At 35.4% G+C, this 9,309-nt stretch overlaps 3 protein-coding genes across 3 annotated transcripts in view; all 3 read left to right on the top strand.

Annotated features, from left to right (window-relative positions):
* Positions 1-1,119, top strand: part of LOC109356183 — a 2,091-nt gene extending 972 nt beyond the window's left edge. The window contains exons 2-3 of the mRNA XM_019599519.1: positions 136-568; positions 1,101-1,119. Of these exons, the coding sequence (XP_019455064.1) occupies positions 136-568; positions 1,101-1,119 (452 nt within the window). The remainder of the gene's footprint in view (positions 1-135; positions 569-1,100) is intronic.
* Positions 5,634-6,572, top strand: LOC109356184. Its single transcript, XM_019599520.1, has one exon. The coding sequence runs from the start codon at positions 5,634-5,636 to the stop codon at positions 6,570-6,572; it is 939 nt and encodes a 312-aa protein (XP_019455065.1).
* LOC109356185 lies at positions 6,947-7,893 on the top strand. The gene is made up of 3 exons (XM_019599521.1): positions 6,947-7,189; positions 7,304-7,448; positions 7,586-7,893. The coding sequence occupies exons 1-3, from the start codon at positions 6,947-6,949 to the stop codon at positions 7,891-7,893; spliced, it is 696 nt and encodes a 231-aa protein (XP_019455066.1).

Below are 9,309 nucleotides of genomic sequence, written 5' to 3' on the forward strand. Positions count from 1 at the left end.
ACCGCTACACCTATTCAACCCCCCCTTCTAGGTGTATCGTAACCACTGATACCTAACACTTGATTTTCTGCAAGGGTATTAAAAATCAGTTGATGGCTTTAAAGTCCTTATTCATTGACTATGCAAATGTATCAGGTCAGTGCTTAAATCGAAACAAATGCAAGTTCTACTCTTCTCAAGCTTCAGCTAGGAAACTAAGCAACATAAAAAATTGGTTGGGATTTGATGTTAGTCAACTTCCTTTCACTTATTTGGGAGTCCACCTGTTTAAAGGAAAGCCTAAAGCCATTCATTTGCAATATATAGCTGATAAAATAGTTAACAAGTTGTCTAAATGGAGAGGTTCTATCCTTTCTATAATGGGCAGGGTGGAGATAGTCAAATCCATCATTCTTAGTATGCTGGGGTATAGCTTTCATGTCTATCTCTGGCCTGCTAATTTGCTAAGGAAAATGGATGCTAACATCAAAAACTTTATTTGGTCAGGTGATCCAACAATCAACAAAATGGTAACTGTTGTCTGGCATAAGGTTTGCACTCCTGTTAAAGAGGGAGGTTTGGGCATAAGGTTTGCACTCCTGTTCAATCTCCACGGTTTTCATTCAGTGAAGGTATTGATTTTCGTTTAAGGACTTGTTATTAATTTTTTATTATCAGTATGTATGGATTAAAGAAAATGATAAACTTACTTTTCTCTTAACTTTCCTTAAAGTTTTTTTTTTATTTGGTTTTGAAGTTTTGGATTTTCATTATATGGGTAAAGCATTGTAAGTCATTTTGCAATTACATATCTAAGTTTGGCTGGAAATAATTGTTCTTTAGTCATATTGTTATGTATTATGACAATACTTGCAATTGTTCATAGTAAGGTGTCAAATGCATTACTGTTTAGTATTTCTTGTAAATGTTTTTTAACATTGCTCACCATGTGTTTGACATAATACCTAAATATGAAAAAACATCACTTTATGAGTTTTTCTTTGTGTTTGTGACTAACTTTGTGTCAAAATTTCAAGAGCCGAGTGCAAAAGTATATTGCTAACTTTGTGTTAAATTACTTTATTCTATTAATGCTAAATTTGTTCTTTCTTTTATGGCAGGAGATCTGGTTCATTGTGAATTCAAAAGTATATTGATAACATCAAATCAATGCTAATGGGTCTCGGAGAACTGAATCTTCTTCAATGTAAAAGCAAATGAACATCTAACATATCAATAACATTATGTCTGATATTTCAACTTTGGAGCTGTACAACTCATTAGTTTTACATTGATGTAATAAACAATTTGCTTTCTTAATCCAATTCTTTGTGTGTCTCCTTTATTTAAGTAAGAGCAAGTTTTGACTATGTCTGAAATTTCAAGATTTAACTAAGAATTTAGTACATTGCCAACATAAATCAATACAACAAAATCTTTAACAACATCCAAATTTCACAACCAAACAACATCAAATTCATACTTAAAAAATCTATTTCTATACCAAACTACATCACTGTCATGTGCTGGGCAATGTTCATTTCAAGTTTGTAATTTATATATATCTATATGTGCCATTATTTGAGCTATTAGTATGAAAATACATGAGAAGGCAGAATGACTAATACAAAATTGTTTAATCCTTTGACCAATGTTATAGCAACTTGAAATAGAAGTAAAGTCCAACCAAATTCTTCTTGCTTCCTTCTCTTTGAAGTCTGAACACAATTTTCACGATAATATCCATAGACCAACAAACAAATGAATTCTCTGTTTTGATTCCATAATTCAATTTGTTGGACAAATGCAAATTTTATTACCATATTCATGAACAGCCTTGGTAACAATACAAATTTCACTAGACTTTATAAGTATCACAAGTTTATAAGTATTAATCTCCTGTTCATTCAAATATTGAATTCTAAAAAAAAACCAGCCTCATGAGATCACTTCTTGCCAAAATTGAGCAACATCGAAGATCTAAAATGGTGCATCATGAGTTTATAAGTCAGGTCTTCAATAATTACTATAAAGAAGACTTACATAAATATATTTGCTTAAAAATAAAGAAAAAACAGCAACAAACAAAACAACTGTTTAATCTAGTTATTTGGACCAATATCCTTGAAAGCATTAATTTGTTCCTCACCCATATCAGACATAACAGAAACAACAAGGTTGTTACCCTCAACAAATCCATCATTTATCTGCATAGACCAGTCAATTATAAGTATATATATACCCAGTTAGATAAATATATATAGTATTGTAAAAATTTCATATTAAAAATAAATACATGTGCATTTGATGTAGAACAATGAGGTTTCTTGTTCCTTTTGCCCTTCTCCAATGAACTTTTGAAACGCGCAGAGCCATTGCCACGACCACAACTCCTTCCAAGGCCACCAATCCCTCGACCTCTTCCTTTAATTTTGATTCCCCTCACTTTGGTAGTATTAGTGTCACAATTCTCTTCAATATCTCTGATTGCTCTTTCTTCATTATCCAAAATACTAGTGTCAACTTCACCAACTTTTCCACAAGATAATTCCTTAAGATATGTCTCTACTTGTGCAAGTGACTTGTCATAAACATCCAAGGCAAATTTATATGTGTCTTCACTTTGACTAGCTCTTCTTGTAAAATATGTAAACAAAAGATCCAAATCATTACACCTTATTTTAGAACCTCTTCTGCACTATCAATTAATAATAACCATATGGATACCAATCACAACCACTTAATTACTTACGGCAACATGATGTAGTGGTTGTGCAAACCCTCACTACACCACAATTTATATACATCCTTAACATACTACTTTTCAATTTTAATTATATATTTATGTATTTTATGATAATAAATATATATATATATATAATAATTATTAATTATTATCTGGTAATAATTCATGTATTTGATCATTTATCACTAAAATGTAGTTGAAATAATAATAAATTGATTATATATAATCTGAAATTATTAAAAAAGTTATAATATATATATACACGATATTCAATTAAAAAATTTATAATACCATTCTTTACGGACCTCCGTTGAAAATCACGATGATACCTTTGGTGGATAAAAATGTAACATTAAAAATAACATGAACAACTTTTTATCTTTAAGGACTTTCACTAAACGTCTTGCAATGGCAAATAATATTGTAGAAATTTGAAATAAAGTGGATAATTTTTATTAGAAGAAAAATTAAACATTTTAATTTTAAAGAGCTTCATTTTTGTTGTTCAAAGACTTGCACAGAATAATGACAATCCACATTAAAATTTCATCTACAACAAGAGCCTAATATGTCACCAGATTTAGAAAAATAGCACTATTTTATAGTTGTGATTGTCACAATTTTATAGTTGTGATTGTCTAAAGTTGCCTTTTGTTTAGGCCACAATTGTTTTTGACATATAGCAACATTCTTTAAAAATCGTTGTCCTAATACATAATATGAGCAAGAGTTTCCGAGATTATTAACATCACTGATTTAGAACTATTTCCAATATTAAAAGTTGAAAGTTATAGTATTTAATCATTTAATGCGACTTTATAATTTTGGTGCTTTCTTACCTATTTTTTCTGTCTGTTACCCCTATTTATAGATCAAACATGTTACACTTACTAAATCATATATGATCTTATTTTCATAAAAAAATCATTATTTTAATGATGCATTTACAAATCAAGAAATAAGAAATATTTATTTTTCAATCCTTCATTATTTTGAAATGATTTTAAAAGTAAGTTGTTTATTTTAAAACCAGATTCTATCCATAATTTGCAACTATCCATTACGTAATGTGATTAAAAAAAATGGGGATATTTCGCAAATCTAACTATAGATGATTGCATGTGTTGCTCTGCTAGAGCTTGAGTTTCCAACTTTCTTGGATCTGCAATGATGAGTGCTAAATCAAACAAAACAACGATTCCCTGGTATTTTTGTCAAATCTGGAAGGACCCTCCATAGGGGGGAGAGAACAGAGTGTGGTGAAGGAAAATAAATCATTTGTGCAAGCTCTCAAAGCTTAAAATGACATTTCAATCTCCCAATTTCCACAACCCTGTCTAAAGGGAGATTCCATTGCCATCAAAATACCAGAGGATGAGTACCAAGCTGGTGTGCAAAGGTGTAAGTCCCATCTTCATGGGAGACTAATTCTTTCAAAGGGAGACAAGCCATTGAAATTTTCGGAGTTGAAGGATAAACTTGCCTCTTTTTAGAGCATGATAGATAATTGGAGCATGGTCTCATTGGGACGGGGCTTTTATGAATTCTCATTTTCTTTGGTTGAAGATATGAGAGTGGTTTGTGCGGTGGGATCCTAGAGCTTGAAACCGGGGCTACTCAGGTTGTCTCTTTGGACGCCGGATTTTAACCCAAGCCTCCAAAAAATCTCACACTCTCAATGCTGGGATAGGATCTTGGGTATTCCCCTTGAATACTGGAGTGCTAAAATTCTGTTTTCAATTTCAGGGGGATTGGGAACACCCATTGCTCTGGATGAAGCAACTTCGTCCAGGTCTTTTGGACATTTTGCTAGAATTTTAGTAGACTTGGATCTCAAAGGAAGCTTGCCTAACCAGATTCTAGTAGAAAGGGAAGGTTTTGCCTTTTTTTGTATATTGAGTAGGAAAATCTGCCAAGTTTCTGTAATGGTTGTTATTCCATTGGTCATTTGGAAGCTAATTTTAGAAGAAGCACCAAAGGCACAGTAAATGAGGTTAAGCAGTTGAAAAAGGGGACTCAATTAGGGAAAGTTCCTAAAATAGTTCCTGAAAAAAGTCCACCTGAGCCAAGAGTGGGTAAAGGAAAGGAGACTTCTAGTCGTGAGGAGGTCTCTATCCTTCCTAAAGACTTCATGCTAGGTCAACAGTAGGATTTGATCATTAATTTGGAGATTGAGAATAAGGATGTTCTTCAAACTGAGCAGCTGGAAAAAGTGGGTATGTCCTCTCAAATTGGAGTAGAAGATGAGGGAGATTATTCGGATGGTGACACACTAGAAACTAGGGTGGGGGACTCTTTCGAACATGATAGAGAAGATCATGTACAGCTAATGCCAAAAGAGAAATTCAAAATCCTATCTCATAGCCAATTGCCTAGTCTTGCAGACAGAGAAGCTGGAATTGTGGGTAGGCTATGGGCTGATGAGGAAGAGACTGTTGAGGGTGAGGAGGTGGGGGAATCTGATAAGGTAGAAGAGTTCACTAAAGTCCTCTCAAAATCTCAAAAAAATAAATTGAGACAAAAACAAAGCCATGAAAAGGATCACTTTACCCGAAGGGGTGGCTATTTAAATGTTTCAAATTGAAGCTCCTATTCTGGAATTGCAGGGGTCTAGGTAACTTGAAGACCAAGCTTTTGTTAAAAATGTTTAGAGAATAAACCAGATATCCTATTCATATCTGAACCTATGGTGCTTTCTACCAGAATAAATCCTATCTTTTGGTCTACTTTAAGTCTCAAGCTCATTGGAGTGAATGAGAGAGGAGGTTTGAAGCCTAATATTTGGGCCTTGTGTCATGTTGATATCAACCCAACAATAATTTCCAAGTCATCTCAGCATATATCCATATCTTTAGAAGTGGAGGATAAGAAGGTGTTTATCTCTACTGTTTATGCTCATACTTAGTACATGATTCGTAGAGAGTTGTGGTCTGAGCTTCTGTCCTTAATTGATGCTTTCTCTTGCCCTTGGTGTGTTTTGGGGGACTTCAATGATGTTATTGGTGCTAATGAGTACAGAGGTTTAACTCTTCCTAACAGAACATCTTGTGAGGAATTTAAATCCTTCTATGAGGTGGGCAATCTTAATCACATTGTCACAAGGGGAGTTGAGTTCACTTGTACCAACAAAAGAAGTGGTGTGGCTCATATAGAAAAGAGATTAGATAGAGTTTTATGCAATGATAGTTGGCTCTCTGAATGGCATTACTCTTCTTGCTTCACCTTGCCTAAGTATGCTTCAGATCATCATCCTTTGATGCTAAACTGTTTTAATGCCTTGGCTTCTCATAAATCTCAGTTCAGGTTTCATAGAATGTGGATTCAGCACCCTGCTCTGCATAAGGTGGTAGAGGATCATTGGAAAATAAGAGTGGTTGGTTGTCCTATGTATATTATGGCTACGAAGTTGAAGACTCTCAAGCATGTCCTAAAAGTTTGGAATAGGGAGATTTTTGGTAATATTCATCTTAGAGTGCAAAATGCTCTGGCTCTTGTTAAAGACATTCAACTCTGCATTAAGGATAATGGTCTGACTGATGATTTAATGGCCCAGGAAGAGGTTTCCCAAAGGGATCTCTCTATGGCCCTTAGAGCTGAGGAGGAGTTTTGGAGGGAAAAGTCTAGAGTGAATTGGCAGTTGCATGGGGATAGAAATACCAGTTATTTCCATAAAATAGCCAAAATAAGGCATGCCACTAAGTCATTTACTATGCTAAGAAATAGGGATGACATCATTCTTGAGCATCAGGATATTTCTGAACATGTGCTTGGTTATTTTCAAAATTTGTATGCATCCCAGAACTCAATTCAACACTCTGATCTTATAAGGAATGTCATCCCTATTTAAGTGATAGAAGATGATAATTCCATGTTAGCTAGCATTCTTTAAATGATGAGATAAGGACTGCAATTTTTGCTCTAAATGGAGAAGGAGCCCCTAGGCCTGATGGGTTTAGGGGTTGTTTCTTTTAGGAGTTTTTGGATATTATAGGCAAGGATGTGTGCAATTCGGTTCTCCAATTCTTCAACCAGGGTTGGATCCTTCCCCATTTGAATTCCAACAAGGTGGTTCTCATACCTAAATTCCCTAGTGCTAACTGAATAGAGGACTTCAGGCCAATTGCTTTAGCAAATTTCCAGTTCAAAATTATCTCTAAGGTCCTAGCTAATAGGCTTGCTAAAATTGCTCGTAAAATAATTTCTACTAACTAGAGAGGCTTCATGAAGGGAAGACAGATACATGATTGCATTAGTCTTGCATCTGAAGCAGCGAATCTCCTTGATCATAAAGTTTATGGTGTCAATCTATGTGTCAAATTGGATGTTAAAAAAGCTTTTGACACAATTGACTGGAAATTCCTATTGGACAGTTTGGGGGCATTTGGTTTTCATGCTACATTCATCAACTGGATAAGGATTATTCTTAGATCTGCTAAGTTATTTATCTCTGTTAATGGTCAGGCTGTAGGTTTCTTTAGTTGAAAGAGAGGTGTTAGACAAGGGGATCCTCTATCTCCTCTAATGTTTTTCCTGGCTGAGGATGTCCTAAGCAGAGGAATCTCTAATCTGTATGAGCAGGGTAAAATTAGTTCAATCTCTGGTCCTAGAATCAACACTCCAACTCATGTCCTCTATGCAGATGACATCTTGATTTTCTGCAAGGGTATTAAAAATCAGTTGATGGCTTTAAAGTCCTTATTCATTGACTATGCAAATGTATCAGGTTAGTGCTTAAATCGAAACAAATGCAAGTTCTACTCTTCTCAAGCTTCAGCTAGGAAACTAAGCAACATAAAAAATTGGTTGGGATTTGCTGCTAGTCAACTTCCTTTCACTTATTTGGAGTCCACCTGTTTAAAGGAAAGCCTAAAGCCATTCATTTGCAATATATAGCTGATAAAATAGTTAACAAGTTGTCTAAATGGAGAGGTTCTATCCTTTCTATAATGGGCAGGGTGGAGATAGTCAAATCCATCATTCTTAGTATGCTGGGGTATAGCTTTCATGTCTATCTCTGGCCTGCTAATTTGCTAAGGAAAATGGATGCTAACATCAAAAACTTTATTTGGTCAGGTGATCCAACAATCAACAAAATGGTAACTGTTGTCTGGCATAAGGTTTGCACTCCTGTTAAAGAGGGAGGTTTGGGTATTAGATCTCTCAAATAAATGAATCATGCTGCTATTTTAAAGTTGGCTTGGGAGATGAGGGCTTCAAATGATGTTTGGGCAGAGTTCTTCAGGGACAAATTTTGCAAGGGGTCAAGGCCTTATATTTCCTACATTAAATCCTCTGTTTGGGTTGGAATCAAAAAGTTTTGGAAGATGGTGCAGGATAATTCCATTTGGTTAGTTGGGAATGGCAAGGCAATCAAGTTCTGGATGGATAATTGGACTGGCCATCCTCTGGTGGAGTACCTTAACATCCCTGCCCATATCTCTACCTCTCTAATGGCTAGAGTGGCAGATTTCATTCATGAGTCTTCTTGGATTATCCCTTCTTGGCTAGCTAGGTTCCACCCTCAGGTGTGCAACTCTATAACAAGCTTGTTAATCTCTCATCAAGGAGATAAGCTCGCTTGGATTAATGTTGTTGATGGAATTCTCTCCATGAAAGAGGCTTATCTTTTCATCAAACCTCTGACTTCTTAGCAAAATTGGTGCAAGAATATTTGGTCTTCTGCAATTCCTCCCTCAAAATCTTTTGTCACTTGGAGATTGTACTATAATAAACTACCTACTGATAAACACTTAAAGGCTAGAGGCTTAGCTTTGGGATCAATTTGTTCTCTCTGCAAGGAAAATGAGGAGTCTTCTGAGCATATCTTCTTCAGGTGCAGGTTTGCTAGAGGAATCTGGACAGGGCTTTAGGCTCAAACTGGGTGTAGCCTGGGGTCTTGCTCTATTGCCAATCTTCTCATCATCTCAGATTCTTTTATTCCTTTGGCAAAGACAATAATGATAGCTTGCATTCTTAATGCCATATCTACAATCTGGTACTGCAGAAACCAAGCTAGATTTAATGATATGGACATTTCCCTCTTTCAAGCCATGGCAAAAATCAAAATTGACACTGCCTTCACTAGGAATATCTGCAAGTTGTATGCAAAAAACTCTATAACAGAGTTCAAGTTACTAAGAGCTTTCGGTATAACAGACAATTTTCTCAAGGCTCCTAATATTTTAGAGGTAATTTGGAAGACTCCTTCTTTTGGTTGGGTGATAGCAAACTCAGATGGTGTTGTCCATGGTTGTCCTGGTCATGCAGGAGGGGGGGATTTTCAGAAATAGTAACGGGGAATTCATGGGTTGCTTTGCTTCCTATTTCAGCATCCAGAATTCTATATATGTGGAGTTACTTGTAGCTATAATGGTTGTCACTATAGCCCATGAGAAAGGATGGAGGTCTATTTGGTTGGAGTGTGATTCAAAGGTGGTGGTGGACATTTTCCACGGTTCCAAATTGGTTCCTTGGCGTCTAAGTAATCTCATGAACAAGTGCAATCACATTTTAAATTCCATGCACTTTATGGTTAGTCATATTTTTAGACAAGGGAATTCTTGTGCTGATAAGCTTGCCACTTA

Source organism: Lupinus angustifolius, chromosome LG09 (assembly GCF_001865875.1).
Source record: "Lupinus angustifolius cultivar Tanjil chromosome LG09, LupAngTanjil_v1.0, whole genome shotgun sequence".
Classification (NCBI taxonomy): domain Eukaryota; kingdom Viridiplantae; phylum Streptophyta; class Magnoliopsida; order Fabales; family Fabaceae; genus Lupinus; species Lupinus angustifolius.

Excerpts from the sequence above, each read along its gene's own strand:
- LOC109356184 (XM_019599520.1), top strand. The coding sequence starts at position 5,634 with ATGATTCGTAGAGAGTTGTGGTCTGAGCTTCTGTCCTTAATTGATGCT.
- LOC109356185 (XM_019599521.1), top strand. The coding sequence starts at position 6,947 with ATGAAGGGAAGACAGATACATGATTGCATTAGTCTTGCATCTGAAGCA. Across the intron at positions 7,190-7,303 it reads TCTCTGTTAATGGTCAGGCT|GGTAAAATTAGTTCAATCTC; the intron begins GTAGGTTTCTTT and ends CTGTATGAGCAG. Across the intron at positions 7,449-7,585 it reads TGACTATGCAAATGTATCAG|GAAAGCCTAAAGCCATTCAT; the intron begins GTTAGTGCTTAA and ends ACCTGTTTAAAG.